General features: G+C 39.6%; 1 protein-coding gene across 39 annotated transcripts in view; it reads right to left on the minus strand.

The window, feature by feature from the left end:
- The window catches only part of LOC118412142 (titin-like), a 78,545-nt gene that overhangs the window by 27,049 nt on the left and 29,306 nt on the right, over positions 1 to 22,190 (minus strand). For 20 of the 39 annotated variants that reach the window (XM_035814829.1, XM_035814821.1, XM_035814824.1 and 17 more), the window contains exons 2-15: positions 21,297 to 21,448; positions 20,192 to 20,262; positions 12,715 to 13,692; positions 12,212 to 12,340; positions 10,476 to 10,781; positions 9,211 to 9,401; positions 7,566 to 8,042; positions 6,810 to 7,017; positions 5,294 to 5,341; positions 4,004 to 4,212; positions 3,341 to 3,397; positions 2,308 to 2,377; positions 1,439 to 1,468; positions 878 to 928 (exon numbers count right to left, since the gene is read on the minus strand). In XM_035814829.1, coding sequence (XP_035670722.1) covers positions 878 to 928; positions 1,439 to 1,468; positions 2,308 to 2,377; positions 3,341 to 3,397; positions 4,004 to 4,212; positions 5,294 to 5,341; positions 6,810 to 7,017; positions 7,566 to 8,042; positions 9,211 to 9,401; positions 10,476 to 10,781; positions 12,212 to 12,340; positions 12,715 to 13,692; positions 20,192 to 20,262; positions 21,297 to 21,448 — 2,977 coding nt within the window. Of the gene's footprint in view, positions 1 to 877; positions 929 to 1,438; positions 1,469 to 2,307; positions 2,378 to 3,340; positions 3,398 to 4,003; positions 4,213 to 5,293; positions 5,342 to 5,627; positions 5,640 to 6,809; positions 7,018 to 7,565; positions 8,043 to 9,210; positions 9,402 to 10,475; positions 10,782 to 12,211; positions 12,341 to 12,714; positions 13,693 to 16,506; positions 16,627 to 18,271; positions 18,368 to 19,548; positions 19,606 to 20,191; positions 20,263 to 21,296; positions 21,449 to 22,190 lie in introns of all 39 variants that reach the window. The other 19 variants (XM_035814827.1, XM_035814814.1, XM_035814836.1 and 16 more) reach the window with 18 other exon arrangements.

The following is a 22,190-nucleotide window of genomic DNA, read 5'->3' on the forward strand; positions in this document are numbered from 1 at the left end:
TCATATAATTCAATGTACTATGGACTTTCCCACACTCACAAAGTACAGCACAATTGTTAATGACTGAAAATAATAATTATTGTACCAACAGATATATATGTAAATTGATCAAAAATAATTGCTACGTGCATGGCAAACATTTCCAGTACTTCTGACTGCACTAAAATAGCAACAAACAAACAAACAACAGGAACTACAATGAATTTTGTTTGGGGATGAAAACTTTTGATACTACAATTATTACAACACACTCAGTACATGTACATGTACATGTACATGTATATGGTGAGAAATCTAGTGCACATTCTGTCACTACCATTTTAATCTACTCTATTTACAGGGAATTCTATAACTTTCTAATTTACCTTTCCTACCAAGGTTGAGTTTGTTGAAAGTGGGATGATTGAGGAGTTCTATGACAGCAAAAAAAGGAAAGAAATGAGAGATAAGAGAAGAAAGCGACAGCAGACAAGGATTTGCAAAAGAGAGAAAAGGGAGCAGAAATGATGATGATTGCAAGAAAGAGAAAAAAATCTGATGGTATAGGGCCTTGAATATGCTACATATAAAGACTAAAACACAATTTCTGTACAGCGTTTTGAAAAAAAACTTAGCTGTTTAACTACCTCAGTCAGGGTCAGGCTGATTTGCAATGCCCCACCAATACTACTATTACTTTCTTTTAATGCATATTCATTGACTTAAGTGGACTAAAGTAATGCTTTTCGATTTCAGGGTTGGACGTATCACAAAGATATTGAAATCAAACACCAATTCCCGCCACCTTGCTATAGACAGCAGCACCGCACTACAACAAAAAGGAAACCTTACACCCAGAGTAAACACCAGACAAAGCATTTCTGGGAGCAAATTTAACCTTTGCTTGATGTATTTTGTGTTTGTGGCTCATCTACCTTACTTTCCCTGCCTGCAAGAGAAAAAAAAACCCAAAGCAAAACTAGTCAGTATACTATCAACAAAAGTCATTACTAAAGCACAAAGCTTCCTGGCTTTTTCAGGAATTTGTGAAACAATATCAGTACTTTTTTTGCACAAAAAAAGCTTTAGAAATCTGACAGCAATAATACACAGCAACTACAAGCAAACTTTTAAAAAAAGTCATCAGACCTGACTAATGAGTAGAGATTCACACAGATCGCAACCCACTGAGCAACAAAACTTGTTTCAAGCCCTTTAGGCAGAGCGTTTGTTTTGTTTCCTCAAATTGATACTAGAAAAATAGACTTTGAACGATGTTAATCCAACTGGGGTAACTAATTATAGATTAGAGTAGAAAAGTTATACTTTCTAAGAGAACAGGGCTTGTATGTTGTTTCTTGTCTAATAATCTAAGAAAGAAGAACCTAAACAGTTTATATTTGTATTAAAGGGAAAAGAGCAGAAATTAGAGATGGAGTGAAAATACAATCAGTGTAACCTGCGTTATTGACTGGGTCTCCAAAGACAACTGGAAAAGAAAGGGTAAGAAGTTAGTGTCTCAGTCAGTAGGTAGCTGTTGTCATGCCACCACAACTGGTCAAGCAGTCCAATTTTGGGGGCATAAACGCAAGCTTGTCAACCTTTCTGAATCTGACTTTGAACTCTGCTAATAAAATGAAGTTGACAAATATTGTTAAGTGTCGTACAGAATCACGATTTTTTGTGTGTCTTGATAGAAGAAAATGTGTTAAGTCACACATATTTTGCAGGTAAGAGTAAAACAATGGTACAGTTCAGGTTTCATCTTGAATATTCTAACATTGAGAATATAGAGACAGAACAGAAGTATTGGGAGCAAAACTGGGGGGAAAAAACAGCATCAGTTTCAGCTCTTATTTTGTTTGGTAAGGTCAACAGACATGGTCTTCATCCTCAACGGCAAATCAAAGAATATTGACAATGTCAACACAGCCACAGAAGGTTTGTTACAACAAACACATCATTCTGTACCTCATAATTTCAAACCTAAGATACTGGGGTCATCTGAAGACCATCTGTATTAAGGTATACACATCGATTGAATATCATTATTATTAATAACAAATAATAATTCCTGAAGAAAAATGCTTACAAAATATGATTATACACAATTCATGTACAAGGCAATTTCTTACACACATTAAAAAGTCCAATATACAATCCCAATAATTGCATCGTAAAACTCAAAACTTTTTAAATGTTTCGTAAAATGTTACACTATCATTGCAAAACCATGTACAAAATATGCACAATGTACCAAAATACTGATGAATCTTACAACTTGCTTTATTCTAAAAGCTAAAGATAATAATGTATTATTGTGCTTACCTCCTTTTTTGCCTGTGTCGTGCATGGACTTGAACATTTTCTTGTACCAGTCCTTTTGGTTCTCCACACTCTGTAAGAGAGACATTACCACAGTAACATAACTATTTCTGTTACAATGTAGGTACTCCTGACTCAAAAACTGATAGATGAGAACTTTTGTGCATGATATTGTGTTGAGTAACCATTTTGTGCACTGACAGATACCTTTTTTAAGGATTGAAACAAAATTTCATTGAAATTCACCATCGCGGAGAAAAGCAGTACAAATTGGTAGAAAAATTTCACATACTAGATTAAAATGTCAGTAAGATATTTCAAGTTCAATTTGCAAACTTTTGGAATAACTAGTTCAAATAGTTGTGATTAAAAAAATAACATTTTGTTGACGTCTCACATTTTAGACATATATTTTCAATACAAGCAGTTATTTGTAATTATATGATTTTACTTATTGTTTTTTCAAAAGCTCAGAACTCAATAAAACACAGTATACACTGTCTGTTATTTGTTGAATGTTGATGTTTGTTATATTTTAGTTGGAGTACTTGATTACTGCATGATGGTAGATGTAACACATTGTAATAATCTTGGCAGTGAAATCACTCACTCCCCTGGGGGTTACTCTCATCTAATTAGATGATGATGATTATGTCACAATTAGCACTTTTTGATTAGCATCTGGGTGAGGAGTGCAGCTGCAAGGGTTTAAAATGGACCTAGGTGACGTACCGGGGGTACCTTAGTCAAACAGTGCATGTCATTCATTTTCTACAATCGTGATAGCATGAAACAATGCTGATTGCAATCATACAAAAAAGTACTATGTTTTTCGTTTTGAAAATTGTCATTTTTAATATAAACAAAACTATATGTCTGGTTGTACTTTTTCTGGGCCTATCACAAAGTCAACTGTTTGACAAAGGTTTGCCAGCCAACGTTGTCAATATTTCCTGTGTGATCAGCCACTGCAAGTAGTGAGGAAGTGGGGAGGGGAGGGGGTGGAATGTGCCCATGCAGTGTGAAGACCACTCACTGCTCGAGTCGACGTGGAAACCCCTGATTTGCCAGTAAGTCTCTCTGTGGTTCGATGCTAGAAGGAAAACACCAGAATGTTATGCTACCCTAAAGCATGGCATGAAAAGACACTGCTGTACACTACCAGCATGGAAGGTCTGATCTTCCCAATAGGCATAAAATTATGGGCTGTTTGTAAGAGGTCTACGACTCATGGAACAAAAAAATCTCATGACTATTTCTTCGCAAAGTGCTGACCTTGTGAAGAAATACATGATTGTACATTACCAACAAGTGTATATCATTGTTCAGCGACTTGTTGTAATAGTCTGGGTGTTTGTGTGTGTGTACATGTTACTAACCAATGTGAAGAAGGTGAAGTCTGCCATCTCTGATTGCCTACATGTATGTTCAGGTCATGTATCATTACACTGAGATTAAGCTGTGAATGCTATCTTCTAAATGTAGTGGAGCAAGCTATATGTGTAGTAAAATCTTTGAGGAAATTTATCAGAGGGTTTGACCAATTTCCTTTGCAAAATATGCCAATAGAATTAAAGTATGGTAGAGTACAACCCATAGCCATACATTGGAAAGTATCAGACCAGCAAGCACTGAGACAGAAACAGAAACAAGACAAAGCACAAATGGAACAGTCACACATTTGTCTCCTCTTTCTTACCGTTCTTGTTGACGTGGGCATGCCCGACTCGTCCTGAGGCCCAGCTCCTTCAAACTTCACTTCCTTCGAGTCAACGACATGGTACGTCTTTGTGGTCTTTGGTTCCCTCATGGGGTAGTAAGTGTCTGTGTGGACTATGTCTCCCTCCACAATCTTCTCTTGATATACAGCCCCATCTGGGAGGTCATTCTTTGGTGTTATGTACCTTCCTATTGGGGTAAGGATGGAGAGCATGCATCACATACAGGTTTACGAACTGTGTGGGTCAATCCCATATGGGCCCAAGTTGGGAAGTCTTTGCCCAAACCATGTTCATTTAAAAAAGGCACACACAAATTCTTTGTCAGTTTCTTCCTTTTGTTCAAGATTTTTGATGCGCTATGTTTTTTTTTTTTTTTGCTTTGCCTCCAAACTTCAACAGTTATATATCAGTTCAGATCTAGATGACGATAGAAAGAATTGTGTTTTGACACAGTTAACTCTAAGGAAACCAAGCCATTTTATTTGGCACAGCTGAAATAGAATGTTGCAGTGCACTTTCATTCATGGCTAGGGCCAGACAGTAAACCAACAGATACTGCAAAAGGTGTAGAGAGATACAAGCATGTAAGTATGCAGTGACAAATGAAAGGATGGCCAAGTTGCATGCATAGAGCCACTATAGCAACAAAAATCAAGCTACTACATTTGTACATGTACATGTACAACTGCAAAATAATCTTTATAGCCTGAGAAAAAACCCTGTGGTCAAAAGGTCAAGCAAAGTCATAACTGCCCAAAGTAAATTAGTTATGAATTTCACAGGAATTTTCCCGACTGACTGTCGAAAAATGTTTTTGACTTGAAGCACTACGTACAGCAGCAGACTACAATTCTATATAACAAAACCAATAAAGTTTGTTACTGCAGCAGTAAAATAAATCATAAACATCACTATCAGCAGCAACATGAAACAAATATGCCACAATAGCAAACAGCAACCTGCACTTGACAAAGCCATGACAGTTGGGCCATACAGCCATATGTCCCATGCAGAAAACACTGTCAAGTTTTTTTTTTCCTTTGTGAGAATGAATGATATTATTGTATAATAAGCAAAACTGTTGTGCCAATATCTGGCTGAGATGCCCATTGTGTGTTTTGGCCAAAAGTAGCTTGACTAAAAGATCTTTCTCTTTGATTCCAAATCACAGTGGTGCAAGCTTCTGTTCAGCAAGCATGCGCAGGAAGAAAGAAAAATAATAGGAGCTCCTAAATAATAAAGCCAATCCAACATTAGTGTGTAAAGACCTGGGGCAAGCTTGTTGGCATTGTCATGCACATGCTCCGTGTGTCTCTCTGTGGGGAAACCAGAAACAAGGTCAACAATAAAATATGTGAAAAATCATCAATGAAAGTTTGTCTGAGTGTCAGGCAACTTTCCATTGCCTTATTTTTAGCCATTCAGCTCGTTAAACCACACGTTCTTAATTGCACTGAAGGATTCAATTATTGATAAAGACTGAATAAACAAAATGTACTTAGCTGAATGAATACTGCGGCAGAAATATTGTCTGACACCCAGAGAAGATGAAAATAAAAATGAAATGAAACAAGGATGCATTAGCTAGACTACTCTACGTACCCTCCCTCTTCTCTGTACAAACAGTGTAAGGAACGGTCATGGGGAGCACACAGAAACAAACATAGGGGAGAAAACAAGTGGCCAAGAGATCAAGTCAGAAAACAAAACCCAAAGATTATGAAAAGTATGATCAGGGAAATTGTTCCTTTAGATATCTATTATTGGAAGAAAGGGTAGCTAATCTTTAGGTACCACTAACAGCTACATATTATTTCTAATGTTCATCCACAGTTGATTGCCCAGTTCTTTAAATGATTTATTTATTTTAGGTTCCACTTAAAACAGCCCTTATATGAGCACCGACTTTTATACTGTATAATAATTGACACTTCGATTAATCACTACCATTATTGTATCATTATAGTTTGCTCAGAATTCAATTGATACCTTTTATACAAGTATTAGTAGACACTGACTTGTTATGGTTACTTTGAAACATTATGAGATATTTAGACTGGTTTAACAGTGAAAAGTGCAGCAGTTGCATTGTAGCCACAATGCCTTAACACATCATAGGCTTGCATGCCAGATTAAATCATCAAAACCCATGTGCATGAAATTATCAACCAATGTGCACATTAACTTATGATATAATTGTATCGTATCCTTAAATGCTCAAGAAATAAGCAGTATTAATATCATGGTGCATTAAAATGTATTGTGATGGTATCAATCAAGTTAGGAATGGGGACACGATGGTACATTAAACATACGACAAGACGCACGCAAAGCACAGTCAGCAGAATTTGCCGCATATACAAAGTCACACTGACATCATCATAATTAATTAATATGCAGAGCATGGCAGAATCACGGGCGATGATATCCAAGGTAAGTAGCACAAAACATGACTGGATCAATGTTATATCTGACACACTGACACAGAAAAAGTCTGCAAGGAAGAATTCTTGGTTAATACATGATTGCTGTTGGAAAAGGGTCATTCATGTTATTGCAAAATTTCCATATACACAGGTTTGTAATTCAGGAGAATTATTATGGATCATGTCTTAACTTATTAAGACTGTTAACAACAGTAGATGTTATTCAATGTGAAAGTGCCCTTTTAAAAAAAATGTTTTGCAGCATGAAACATGCAAGAGTGCAGGAGACATTCCAAGAGTGCACCATCCACACACTTTCCCAGCAGTGCACGAATCATTCGCGGAAGGGCTGCCCCACCTGGCGGAAGCCTGTGGTGCTTTAGCAATGTCGTGGTCGGGCTTTCTGTTTTGGGCAGTGACGAGGTGGATTCTGGACTGAGGCTCCGCTCGACCCCATTGACTCTCCCGTGCTGTACTTGCAGCCTGATCTCCGATGCACTCTGTGTAGCTTTCTTTGCCATGGAAGACGTTGGGGACAAGGAGGTTTCCGACGAATCTGAAGGAGACTGTGGACACAAAGTGATAAACTGATGAGCATCAAATCACATTTACGACATTCTGGTATTCAACTTGTGTCCCAGATAAAGCATAACATGAACCACATGCATTGGATGCAGTTCTCTCATCACCAGTGGTCCACAAATGTCAACTTGCACTTTACTTGATTACACTAACACTTTACAGAAGACATGTTTGAGGGACGATGTTGTTCATTCTGGATTAACAAACTAAAAAAGGAGCTCCGTCTATGATACTCCTCACCCTAGTAGATGTTCAGGCATTTGTACCGGGGAGACTTCCTTATTTGTTCAACAAACTTCCCACTCTTAACAAATTCTCACATTCTTTCAAGCAGACGCAAGCTAGATGCAAGATGCATGTCTTGATAAGCAGACAAACTTATAGTATGCACATCAAACATTAAGAATGGAACCAGAAAGAGGATGGCAACTTAAGTTAAAGCATCAAACCAGGCCACCAACGAGTACAATACTGCATATCACGCAAATGCATTACAAGGAAAAATGAGATGAGCCAAGGATAGGGTAGGTACCACTTTCTTCAAGCGAGGTGATATGGCTTTCTGAACAACCTCTGCTGCTGCTGCACTTCTGGCTGGTCTGGCAGGGGGCTCTTTTTGGGACACAAGAGGGGAGAGGACTCTGGGGGGTCTGCTAGCTACTGGGGATACAAGTCTTCCTTCTACTGATATGAGCTTTCCAGAGGGGGAATTGATCCTAACAGGGGAGGCACGAGCTTCACTGAGCTCGCTAGGGCCGTTGACTTCTGGTCGATTTGGCGAGGGAGAACGGGAGCGTGACGCTCGCCACGGGATAGGAGAGGATGTCGTCTTGGGGGCATTGTCGACCCGGTACGAAGCGGAGGTCTGAGCTACCGGGGCAGGGACAGGGGACCTACGGGACACAGAAGGGGAGGGGGAGCGCCAAGATGAAGAAGGCGGGGTGCTACTAACGCTACCAGTAGCGGGCTTCCAGAGGTAACTCTCCTCCGGTGTCGGAGGGGGTGGGCCCTGCGGGGTGAAGGAATGAGAAAAGAGGGTGTTGGGTGAATGAAAGATCAACGGGCAGAGCAGAATGAGACTGAAAGGAACTATGCAGATTAAATTGTTGAACTTGACAGCAACAAATGAAGAATTTTAGAGTCTGTACTTGTTTGGGCATACTTAAGGAAGCGGGACAGACAAGCTATGCTTCAAGCCCATCTTCAGTTTTGAAAACACCAGATTCCATCTGGCGAGATGTTAGAAAACATCAAGACAGTTGACATGTGCCTGCTGGACTGCTGCTAGCCTCATGTTGAGGCGGACATGGACTGGCACGTCAAAATATCACAACGGTTTAGAGAGCTGCTGGTAGCTGCTGGCAGAATCTGAACAGCTTATGCTGCATTACATTTTTTCCTGAGACAAGTGACATGCTTTGGCACAGCTACATAATATATATTTTTCTTGAAGATGCAGATTTGACAACAAAAGTTTGATCGAAGATCACTGAGGTTGGCAGCAGAAAAAAAACGACTTGGGCGTCTTTCACCAGTGGGATTAGTACACCAACCATTGTGAAGACTGATGATTTAAACACATCTTCTGGACTTTGGCAGCAGCTGAGGCCAAGAGATTATCCTACAGAGACCTGAGTTTGCTAGAGTTTCAAATATCTGTCCAAGGAATGTTACCGAATTCTGTCACAAAACTGTTGATGTACAGTTTGTATATGAAAGAAAACTCTAGAGACTCAAGTATCCCAGCCTGACAACTGTAGACACTATGGAACAGTCTAATTATACATCATTATCATGATACAAGCTGGTGTGTAACACTGAAGGGCAGTTATACAGGCTATATAGATGAAGATACAGATAGACAGTGTGAAGTCAATGTCTTAACCTGCCTCTTCTGAAAGTTCATATTCCTATGGCCCCTTTCAACTAAAGGGTGATCACTGAGCAATTGTTGACCAACCAAAATTGGATTGGTGCGACCCTTATAATGATCTAAAAGTTCAATATGGCACAAAATGCAAAGGCATGATTTATAATACAAAGAAACACACAAAATGGAGAACAAAAATTAATTGTCTATAAAATTCGTTCACTCAAACATTTGCTCAATTTGAATGTGAAGTATACAGATTTTAAAGGAGGGAGGGCTTTACATGGACAAGTCTTGATGTTCCTACCTGAGGCCGGTTCTGTGGCCCCTTCAGGTCCACCCGGATACTCTTGAAGCCCTTGCGTGCGGCAGTGGGGGAGGGGGGCACGTTGGAGGGACTCCAGGTGTGCGGTTGGTTCTTCAGGTTGACCTCATCAGCCAAGTGTGTGTCACCTTCTGACTCCAAGGGAGGGGTTGGGGAGGTCGGCGACCACACTCCTGCCAAGAGGACACATACAGAATGTCACTGTCACATGAAATCAATAATCATTGCTAAGGGTAGGCATATTTCTTATGAGACAATTTCAATCTGATAACACCAAATTTTTTAACCTTTACTAATAATAACACTCTTAAATAATAGGAAGATGACACTAACATGTGTGATACCGGTACACTGACAAAGATTTAACCATGTTTTTTTCCATTTTGTTGAAAACCAAACAAGGAAGGGAATCTGTCACAACTCAGATAATTGTCTCATAATCTCTTGACCAAGTTAAAAATAGATCCAGACAAATATAGCTCAATATCCTGACAGCCTTCTCCTCTGTCCCAGCCCGCTGATTACATCTCGTGACAGCAGCCTTTCCAAAAAGACACTGATGTCCTGCTGAGATGTGACGGATTACTGGAGACCCAACCCTACCCAGCAGTCTCCCCTTTCACCAAGACTTGGCACCTACTCCAGCCCCGTATTAAATGCAGTTAGCTGCAAAATTTCAAAACAACCTTTCTGGGCAATTGGCCAGTATGAAGTAGATCTCTAAGGACCATGATTTTGGAACAGGAAGAGTCAATATTGCCATAATTTTTTTCTTCCATTATTTGAAAGGTAGCTATCATGTTACATCTGTATACCCAAAACTGGAAAGACTCAGAGAATACTGCCAAGAATTCCTTGGACTGCATCATTCCAAACACCAAAATGGACAGATGCCAATGACTAAGACACCTGTCACTAAGCTGGCTTGAATCACACAACCTGCAAAATTTAAGACATAATTGAATCTGACTTATCTGGATCCATATGGTTTTCAGATAACTGTGCAACGATATGAAAGTGAACATTCAATCCTTACCCATACAAAGTCAAGCTGAGCAATTGAGTTGACAGTAACATAGCCAGAAATGTTTCATAATTGAACAAAGTCAGCATAAATAACTTCACTTGAGCACACACATACAACGTATATGACCTTGTATATGCTTTCGATCACAACTGTACGCTAATTTAGATTATCAATGTCATGCACAAGTCTGTCACCTTCTGATGCAAATTTAGCGACTTACCTGGAGTTGGTGAGGCCCTCACGGCATTGAATGTGGGAGAGGGAGCTCGCATTCTGAGGCTCATCTTCTCATCTGCCACATCTTCTACTTCCATCGTTTCCGGTCTCTTTGGCGCGTTTCTTTGCTCTGTTTTTGCTGGCGACCTTTCTCGCTGTTTCACTCGGGGAACCTGGCCTGAGGTAGGCATGTCAACACTTGAAACTTTTCCTTTTGGAGACTTTCCAGCCGATCCTCCGGACTGCTGCATTTTTCCTGCTATCATAGTAACCGACCCGTACCCCTTAGCAACGGGGCTGGTCGGCGACTCTGCAATAGCAAGACATCATCAGAGGCTGAGTCAAAACAAGGCTCAAACTAAATATAAATGGCAGCATTTAATAGTGATCTACGTGTATCAGTGTGTCTAAAGAGGTAAGGCTAGTGAGTCACCATATATGGACAGCAGTGTAACATAAGAAGGCAGTAAACTCTTCGTTTACCTTATAAAACTTAACAGTCCTACACACAAACATGAATGCATAACCAACTGTGCCAGTGCTAAGGTATGTGTACTGGCACAGACAGACTGAGAGTACAGCCCTCAATAAATAGAAGGAGCCAGAAATGATGTCTGAATAAATAAGACATCCATGTACATAAAGTTTATTACACAGAGGTGAATGTGACCCATGAAACCACAGGGAATCTTGTACCCACAACATGAGACAGTGATAAAACCAATGGCATGGGAGGACAGCATAGTGGTGATGATATGACTGACATTAACACATACATTGGGCGTACCTTTCATCCTTCTTAACAGGGAGACAGCCATGAAGGACATTACGTGTTACCGTGAAGTTAAATGTAGTGTTACAACCAAAATGATGTCATCTTCACGACCAGACATTGCTTTCAAACAGTAAAGCAGGACAATACATGTACATGTAGATACTGTAGACCTCAAAAAAGGAACTTTTATATTCCTTAAGCATTGCGATAACATTCAGGATAAAGGTTTTTTTTCTCTTACAAGTAACTGTACAATGTTGAATTTAGATCATTAGAATGATTGGAAAAGATATCAACTTGAGGCATTGTATAATATAATGTAAACGGTGGAGTATAAGAAAAAAATGAACGACAGAGGTATATAAGGTACTATTCTCCAGACCACACGCGTTGGACAATTAATTCAGAGTTTGTAAGGAAAGTAGGGGAAAACTCTATTTTGCCTTCTAAATGCACAGGAAAGACTATAGTATAAAGTATGCAAAGGGCAATGACTATTGTAGCTCAGCATGTTCTGAAGCAAATGTAGGTGCTTAGAAATAAGCCTAGGTCTTAATCAAGGTTGAAATGAAGAGATGGAGAGTCAGTACATGTAGCTCTGTACTTTTCTGAGGCTCCATTAAATAAGCTAGACAATTTGATAGACAAAGGTACTGACAGAAGAACTAGCACATAATAAATAGACTAACTCAGGTGTATAACAACAGTCAAGTAGCACACAAGAATTGCAGGCAAATAACTGTTGTAATCATTGTTCCAAAATCATGATTGAATCAATTATTACTTGATGCTGATTTGAATTTGAAAAGTATATCAATGTGTGATTTAAGAACATTGAATTTTTTTCAGCATGCATGCATTTATTAAATTGATAAGAATAATGTTTTAATTGATTTCTCAGCAGGCATGATCGGAATCAAAATTTTTGCATCATTTTGGAGGACTTTTATCAAAGCCATCATAACCTCTAGGCTCGTGCTGCAAAGCGACATGCCAGCTGTGTCTTTTTCGGAACATGGTCTGGCCATGGCTTGGTCTGTTGTTGCGTATGAATGTTGCCATTGACACAGGCCGCCTGTGTATGAAGTTTCTCCCTGATGTGCATGCAAAGGAAAAAGGTAAAATGAAGCATTGCAGACAGATTTCTAATTATGATAGTGGCATCTCACAATGCTGACTACTATCAGCTATTCTGAAAAGGTTTCTTTCCTTTAAATCATAGATCCTTCACATCATATTTATCATCTATATCAAATATTGACTATAATTACATGTATGAAAGTACAGTCTGTGTAAGAACAGTGTATTCTTCAGTTCAAGTCATCACAATGTTAATGCACCAATGTTAAGTAACTTTATCAATAAAGTTTATTGTATCTGCTCTGAAATTTTGCATCAGACCTTACATCCCATCAGGTAAGTACCTTAAAACCCAATTTTGCTTGACTGGCATGTCCTGTAATCTTACCAGCTTTGTGTGACCTCCTTCTCTGAAGTTTCTTGGCCTCAGCAGTTGCAGAAAAGTTGAGGCTCTCTTGAGGCTGCTTTTCTTCAGGCTGTACGTCAGCTTCAATTGGCTTGAAATGAAGGGAATCCGGCAGACTATAATTGTGCTGATCGGTGTCTGAGTAGGGATTGAAGACTTCCACAACTTCACGTGATGTTGGGGATAATGACTCTTTGGCAAAGTCATCCTCAGTTAGGACCTCTACGCGCCTTGCTTGATGCAGAGATTTTTCTGGGACTGAGTTGCTGCCTTGCAAGGGTTGCTGTGAAAGCTGAGATGACTCTTCAAGACCCATTACCTGGCCTGTCTTTTCATCACTCTCCCTTTGCACAGGACGGTGGTAATACTGGTCATCGCGGGATCCTGTAGAGTAAGGAGTGGCATAGGGTTCTTCCACTGGTGCACTGGAGCTCTCATCAGACTGCAGATAACTGGATACAGCTGCTCCATACCTTTCGTTCCAGTGTTTTGCGTATCGTTCGGCAGGCGTCTCGAACCGTGGGGCAGCATCTCCGTACCGAGCCTGCAGCAAGGCCCTGCTGGAGGACGTCACCCTCCTGAGGCTGTATTCTCCTCTTTTGTTCTCCATTTCATCCCTCCTGCCGTATCCATTTCCATCATATTCATCATCCACTGGTTCCAGGTATGTTGCTCGAAAAAGTGGCCTCTCTGGGACGGGGGCATCTTCCCTGGGGTGCTGGACATTGGTAAGATGAAGATCTCTCTCTGCTGGTATGTAGTTCACACCTGCTGATGGTGGTTTATCCTCAAAACTGGCCCTGTGCTCCCAAGGGCGGTTAGTGTTGTGGTGTACTGTGGGATAGGCATGGGCAACGTCATAGTGGGGAGGCAGTGTTTGGGGAGGTCCCTGTGACCGTGAGGAGGAGGTGGGCTCATCCCCACCGGCATAAAGAGTTCCCCAGCTCCAGTGCAGGTCACCTGGGGGTGTGGTAAGGTACAGGCTGAGTGAACGTGGGAACTGTGTACAGGCTGTGGACCACTTACCCTCCACCGCAGACAGACCCAGGGACAGACACACTACATGTACACCAGCTTCTTTATCCACTTTTCTTCACACCACCAAGAGTCTCCCTTCATTTCTCAATATACCGTTTAAGTGGCTATGAAGAATACATATCAGTCATATTTCAATCTGTCAGGGTTTTAATTGCAGCAGCAGATAACCTTTTCAAACCTTGCTAGCCACTGTTACTTCCCTGGTCTGTATGGTAGTTTGACATTTATGTCTAATTGTGCTTTGGCATGCCTTTACAGAGCAAGGCTGCCCTTATAATGAGAGTGAGGCAGGGATATTAAGGGTTTAGGCACCATGTGATTTGGCACTGCAAAGACTTGCTGACACTTGGAAAAAGGGTATTCATTATATCATAACTTGCATCTACATTACATGAGCTGTATGTACATAAATATACAACTGTTCCATTGAATCATCATTTAAAATGAAATGTTTGAAGAGGATTTCCCCAAAGCAGGCCGCGTCCAAACCTGAAAGAAAGATAGACTGTTACTGGCCTTGGTGCTGAAACAGTAATGTTAATGAATACATTCACAATTTTTAACCCCTTCACTGCTGACCTGTGCTACAATCAAAACAATGTCAGGGCTCGAAATACTTTTTTCTGCATACCTGCACTGGTGCAGGTTACACTGAAAATTACCTGCACCAGACAAATTTTACCTGCACCACTCTCAATTTAGGAAGTATGAATCATACTAAAATTATTGAGGATCCATTGCTATTTTTTCTTTTATACTTAATAGGTGGTGATAATAGTCACTGCAGCTAATAACAATACACCTACACCTATATAGGACATTTATGTATAAAACCCATTACATGGACCAGTGCAGGTAGACATCAGAAATACCTGCACAGCTCCAATTTTACCTGCACTAACCTGCATATACAGGTGGTATTTCGAGCCCTGAATCTTATCACAAAGGGAGCCTATAGCACAAAAATGGTTAACATGCATACACATGTGCAAATGCCTGTCTCTTTCCAACGATGTAAGTACAATTTGGCAGTGCTACAGTATAGAAAACACATTACCATAAGTTATTCCATGTATGATGCTGCAGTACCAACATTTCCCAACGGGTACAAAACTATAAACCAGATCCACTTAGAATGCAAAAACTGCAGTTGATACAGGGATGACAAACCCGACACCCTTGAGCCACATAAATGCATTTATCGTGTACCAAACGATAACTGAAAATGTACAAAAGGCAATCTGAAATACCGAGAACAGCAGTCCTTGTTGCACGAACCACAATGTATACGTGATTTGAGGTATCCATCTCATCTCTTAAATAGGAAGGCAGGAATTGGTCCACATCTGCAAAGCTCATTTCTCTCCATGAGTAAATATCTGTGACCTTCTATTTTAAGTGCAGCATGCTATGGTAGGCCAAATTAACCACTGACCAACCCATGTTCAAATCTACAAGGGATCATATTCATATGGATCTGTTATTCATTTCCTTAACAAAACCTTTTGCCAGTTTTCTGTAGATTTGGCCTCTTCTTTTGGGTCTACAAAGGAATAGCCATAACTTAACATGTATTCTCCAACACTGACATTGTAAACCACGTTTATAATTGAGTACACAATACTGTAAATCGTGAAACTTTGGCAGAGCTCTCCACTGTAAATTCATGTCACAGCAAATAAGTCTCCCATCTATGATCATGATTTCGGTATAACAAAACTGTTTAAATTGTAGATTTAAAAAAAAAATCCTATTTTTCACCCCCATCAATGAAATAAACCTTCAGAATAATGTACATTTAATGAATTTACTGTAACGTTAATAACCACCAATTTTTGTATCCTGATCTTAGTGAAGATTTCCTTCACATGCCTGAATGCTGTCTAGAAGCATTATCATTCCTACAACCTCTATCTCTGAAACAGTCAACTCTATTTTAGGAACCTCTAAACAAGCAATTTGTACATGTCATTAATCTGCATGTATTGACAGATGGAGGCTGTAGAAAGTATTCTTCCTGCTAAACATGGAACAAACAACTTGAACTGACCAAACACAACTAGCTGATAAGGCTAAGTGGACACTGAAAAGACTACCAAAGATAACATTATGTACACAACCCTAAACAGATTTAAAGTATACGTATACAGTCATGACTTCCACAAATTCAAACTAATAGCAATAACAATTTCTGGATAATTAACTTTAAGTTGGAAGTGATGGTTGGAGGCTGGAATATGTCCTGCCTACCTGCCTATTAGTGCTTAAGCCAGTGACTGGCCCCTTGCTCCTCTCCATCAAGAATGATCATATGTATGTACTAATAAATTCAACCAATACAAAAATCTTGATATGACTTAGTACCCCACAGTATTGATATATACAGTTAAGTTGTGTCTGAATGTGCAATTAGACAATTTTTCTGGCATACGTCAAAGTTTGACATCCAAAATCTGTGATATTGATAAATGTACCTTCTATTTCCTATCTCACTACATTCGTAATATTGTGCAGAAAAAAGGTTGACAATAAATCACATGTATGCTCCTTGGTACATGTATGCTCTTAACCTTATACCCACCTACCACCATGGACTGTACTATGATACTAAAACTAATGATATTGCGCTCCAAATATGAAAGCTGTCCAGAAATGTACGCTTCCACTACTCAACTCCAGCGGCTACAGTTCTATTTTTTTATTCGAAACAGCTTGAGTAATAAAGTTGGTTTATACCTTTACTTGCTTTAGAAGACGCACGAGTGGGAGGGGTAGGAGGAGCGACCTTCGACCTTGTTGGAGGTGGCGGTGGCGGCGGCGGAGGGCCCGAACTTTTCACCGATTTCCAACTGCCATCTATTCCACAAGAGGCAACAACACCCATGGGGACACTGTCGGTACCATGGTTCACATGCAAACCTTCTTGCATGTGAGACGGTAAAAATCACACACTGATCTAGATGCAGTTTAGGGTAGCGGGGGGGGGGGGGGGGGGGTTGGTGCATCTGGCAAAACTATCATCAAGCAGGACAACCTGATGTATCGCACTGTCATGCCTTCCTCTTGTCTTGTATCACAGTCCATCTATCGAACCATGCTATTGCTCAGCACTACATTTCAGCTATCTCCAATCTTGGCAGCCTGCAAAGTCTCTATCAGTCATCCAGCAAATCCCAATGGATGCAGAGGGACACCAAGCTGGTGCCCCCAAAAGCAAGCAGATCTAGAAGCAGGATATGTTACTTAGTTACTGCCTAGGATGGATAGATCTAGATTTAGGCAACCTACAGAGATGTTGTGGCACCTACATTCTGCAGGAGATCTACATGTATTCATGACATGTGGCCAAAGCTCACAGTCAAATCTAGATGAGCCTACTAGAGTGCGAGAGAAAGATTTACCTCAATTCTGACTACATGTAGCTGTCCGTAGTTATCATACTATTACTACGCACCATTCTTGGCAGTTGACTTGAGTTATTTGGAAGCCTCCAATTGAAGTACAAGGGTTCTGAATAACAGTCTCAAGTTTCACTTGTTTAACTGTCTCTGCACCAAAATCACTCCAATAAACAACAAGTTGTTGCCATTATGACTCACATACATATTTATTGCATTTGAGAAACTGATTTGAAATAATAACAAATAGGTATTTTTGGTCTTGCCGGCAGGACATGTACTATATGTAAATTCTCTGTTTAAAAAAAAAATACACGGAAATTACACAACTGCTGGCAGCAAATTCTGGGGAATGGAAGACACATCAGACATTCCAGGCAGAAATACTACCGTATATTCTCGAATAAAGTACGCACCCCAATTAAAGTACGCACCCCTGATTTTGGACAAGTCTTAGACAGATCTTTGGGACTGAAAGGTAAAATGGAAAAACTCAAATAAAGTACGCACCCCTTCTCCACCAGTTTTGAACAGACCTTTAACTAAATAAATTCGAATTTATGATGTTTTCCCCAGGTCATTTTGCATAAAATAACCTGGGTTTACACTGTCATTGTCTCTATAAACTTGTGAATTGCCTGCTGCAAATTATAAAAATCACTGAGAACTGGTAGAAGAAATCAGGCAAAACCAGTTGTACAAGTCAAAGTCACTAACTCAAAAGGATTGTATGCAAATGCCACTGTTAATATGTAAATCATGTTAAGACAATTTCTTTGTTTCATGTTTAGACAACTTCAAGACAACAACAATGCGTATGTTTTGAAACATTACTAGAAGTGTAGCTCCACCTTGCTTTATTTTAGGCTTTTCTTACCATTTATCTGTGCAGTAACCTCAAATAAAGTACGCACCCCAACTTTGGCAACAACTTGTAGCACCTTTTCAATTTTGAAAAGTTAAAAAAGTGCGTACTTTATTCGAGAATATACGGTAGTTATATGTTCTGAATTTGTCATGCATTCAAGTCTTTTTCTCATTATAGAACACTGATAGTGGTGTCTGTGAACTTGAATTGGAGGCTTGCTCTGCTGCAGACTGACCTTGCCTGTTCTGACTTTCCCATTTCTGTGCCCATCGTGTTGTACTTGTGGTCTTGGACATGTCTTTGATATTGTAGGTGTTCACTCTGTAGGCTGCTAGACATGATATTGGAGGGACATGTTCTGTTATTCTTACGGTTTTTGCAACGATTTAGGATTTTTTCAGAATTAGTTAAGGCTTTAGAAGTACTGAGTAAAGAATTTCCAACTCTCAGCTGCCTGGTACCCAAAAGGAAAAATAAAATCAGGGACTTCTGTCTGACAACGTTGTAATATTTGTATTTGGATGAAAACTGTAAATTATCCTTCAAGACTTTGATACTTGGTGCTTATTTTGGACCATCCTTGAGCATTATGTAGATGAAGTCCTTATCTTCTCAAAATCTGTTAATGTCCAGCTTAGATAGCAATATTTCAGACAGAGTGCTGCGGTTTTACATTTCATGACTGTACATGTATACATGCTCAGCAGTAAGTCTTAAGTTAAGCCCAGTATTATCTTCATCAGCATCACTTCTGAGTAAAAGTACTACTGGATATGTTTATTCAACAGCTCTATGTTATCTATGTCTTATAAAAGCTATTATAGCAACATGGAGGACTGATATATTCCTGCAATAAGCAGACTTTAAATGATTTCACTGGCAATGCACACTTTGGGCTGCATGTCACACATCATGCCAACTGACCATACTGTTTTGTGGCCATACACAGTCAATTTGCATGCTGCACTTAATTTTTCTGCTACCCAGATCAGTGAACAGGACAATTTACACCTTAAAAGCCAAATTCTTATGATACCTGTAGTACAACTTCAAGTCAATAACACAAGCTCAAGCTTTGAATGGAATAAAGATGTGGTTGGCTAACATAATCAGGCATTACTAGGAAATAGACCCATTTCTGTATTACATGTAATACTATGTACTGTACTTGTATTGGTTAGTTCTTCTCATGAATAGTCACAGATCAAGCATTCAGACTTTCATTAAACAATTTACTCTACTTTAAATGACTGCATTATAGACAAACTGTTTCACCTATACATGTAGATATCACTGTGATTCAATCCCTGATTAAGATGATTCATTCACTGATGAAATGTTATGTATTATTCTGGATTATGTATTAGGTTATGCTTGATATTAAGAGAATGATGATCATGAAGGATTTACATGAAACTGTCAATTTTAAACCATCAGGTTTCAAACTTGACCAGGCAATATTTCGTTACTTGAAGGTTTAACGTTCTCATGCCAATTAAATCTGTTACCGGCCTTTTATTGGAACCAGCTCTATACTAGAATAGAACGTCTTCTGGTTTCCTTGGTAACCTGTAATTGACAGAAATTTAGTTCCTTACATTCCAAAAATGTTTCTATCTAAGCTATGTTATGATAAATACTTGTTGCTGTTTAAATCTGTAGTTGATAACTGTCTAATACACGTTGTCTTTTGACATTACAAGTTGACTCTTTTTATTTTATTGTTAGTATTTAGAGATAAGACACAGAAGATTAGCCAACATAAATAAACTCAACAAGCATAGCTGTTTTAGCAAGACACAAAACAACAAACAATCCACAAATATATATGCATAACAAAAACAAAAATGGAACATTCAAAACATGGTCATCAGATCTGGAGCACCTTGCCATCTCACAGAAATGTAAGCAGCAAGGTTATTTGGGGGAAGGGTACAAATCATATAGCACTGACAGAAATTTGATGCAGATGAAAAATGGCACAAGAGAACCTAGGGCAAACCAGCATTAAAAAAACATCAAATTTCTGTCAGGTAAAGATTGGCAGTCTTATAGTTATACCAATTTCAACAGAACGGAAAGTGACAGTGGCTGAGGGGGTATGGGGGAGGGGGTGCAGGGAGGTGTGACAGGGCTGGGTGGGGTGGGAAAATACCTGGTGTTGAATTTTCCATCTCTCTATCTCTCCTTTGCGGCCCGTTTGGAATTCTGTTGTTCTCTTCTGACCTGATAGGGATAAAAGAGACATTGTATTACACCAATCAGAGCTCGAAATACCACCTGCATATGCAGGTTAGAGCAGGTAAAATTGGATCTGTGCAGGTATTGCGCTGGTCCATGTACTGGGTTTTATACTTAAATGCCCTATGATGTAGGTGTATATGGATTGTTATCAGCTGTATTGACTGTTACCACCTATAAAGTATAAAAGAAAAAATAACAATGGTTCCTGAACAATTTTAGTATGATCCATACTTGCTAAATTCATAGTGGTGCACGTGAAATTTGTCTGGTGCAGGTAATTTTAAATGTTAAATGTACCAGTGCAGGTATGCAAAAAAAAGGATTTCGAGCCCTGCCGGTCCTGTAACTATAACATCATCATCAATACTGGTAAATCATTGTGACTTGTGTGAACGACTTACATGTACCTACTGTTCACTCCTCTCAACAACCTTGTAATATAATGTATTATCAAGCTGCAAATATTTTACAAAGAATCCTGATGACTAATTCAATTATCAAATTGGCTGCTTCTAAGAAGATGAAAACATAATTACTATGCCCTCTGGCAATTTACATACCCGGGAACAATAGGAAGAATTCCAACAATGTTGACTATTTTACACTCAACCATAATAATATCCTGGATAACATAGTTCAAAGTCCTCTTGCTCACAAGAACTATCTATGCAACATTCTAAAAACAAATACTTCAGAAAGGAAGTGTCTACATTCACTGAGCAAACGTACATGACTTTGGGGTGGCAAGGTTATTCTGTACTTTGGAACATAACAATACATCCTCTGTACAGCAGACCAAATTGAAATGTCAGATACAGTACCTGACAGAGGAGCCTTATCCAAACCTGCTGGCATCCAGCCAGTGGGGAGCACATTACCACCATACAGTTCCTGCCACCAACCAGTATATCCTCTTGATAACGCTCTATGAGGTCAGCACTATCACTCTACCTACATTTCGGAAGGTACCATTTTGTGGGTGGTGACCCAAGTTCAAGTGCACACTGTATCCTCACCTCTTCAAGTGCAGCTCCAAGCGCTTCCCAGCATTCTTGACCAGCAGTTGTGCTTGCTGTAGGTCCGTCCCCTGGACGTTGAAGCCGTTGATTTTTTCAACGATGTCCCCCTCTCCCACACCAGCAGTGGCTGCCTTGCTATTGGGGTTGATCTACAGAGAGAGAATACCAAACACATAAATTATACATGCACATGGAAATTTGAAGGAGGGTCCACTAACCTAGTAGTGTCAACAGAGATGAGAGAAGGTGATAGGTGTTTTCTGTGACCTTTGACCAGGCACTCAGGTACCTTAACTGGTTAGGTCATTGCCCAGGCCAGTCGCTATTATAATGTAGACAGGGATTTACATGTACCGTATATTCTCGATTTAAGTACGCACCCCAATTAAAGTACGCACCCCCGATTTGGGGCAAGTCTCAGACAAATTTGCCTCACTGAAACGTAAAATAGAAAAACCTGAATAAAGTACGCACCCCATTTCCTGCGATCTTGAACACCTTTTGCACCAGACAAATTCAAAATTCACTGTGTTTAATCTCTTTTCCGACGGTAATTTTGCCTAAATCAAGGACTTCTAAATATATGAAAACGCTATTGTTGTCTCTTCCGGCAAATTATTCGTCTCTGCGAACGTCTTGTGAATCGGCTACGGAAAGTTACAAAGTTCTCAAATTTGGCACTGCAGCGCCTGATTTACAGTTCATTTGAACATGAAAATATCCTGAATAGTTTTCCATCCTTCCAAGAACTGATCTTGATCTTCATCCACTTCAAAGAAAACAATGTTTGTGCTTTCCGACCGTCTTTTAATTTGTGAAGAAATTGCCGCCGAAATGCTTCTGGAGAGGTGGCCTGCTGCTTGTGATGTTCCATTAGTAGCATGGGTAACC

Source organism: Branchiostoma floridae, chromosome 3 (genome assembly GCF_000003815.2).
Source record: "Branchiostoma floridae strain S238N-H82 chromosome 3, Bfl_VNyyK, whole genome shotgun sequence".
NCBI lineage: Eukaryota > Metazoa > Chordata > Leptocardii > Amphioxiformes > Branchiostomatidae > Branchiostoma > Branchiostoma floridae.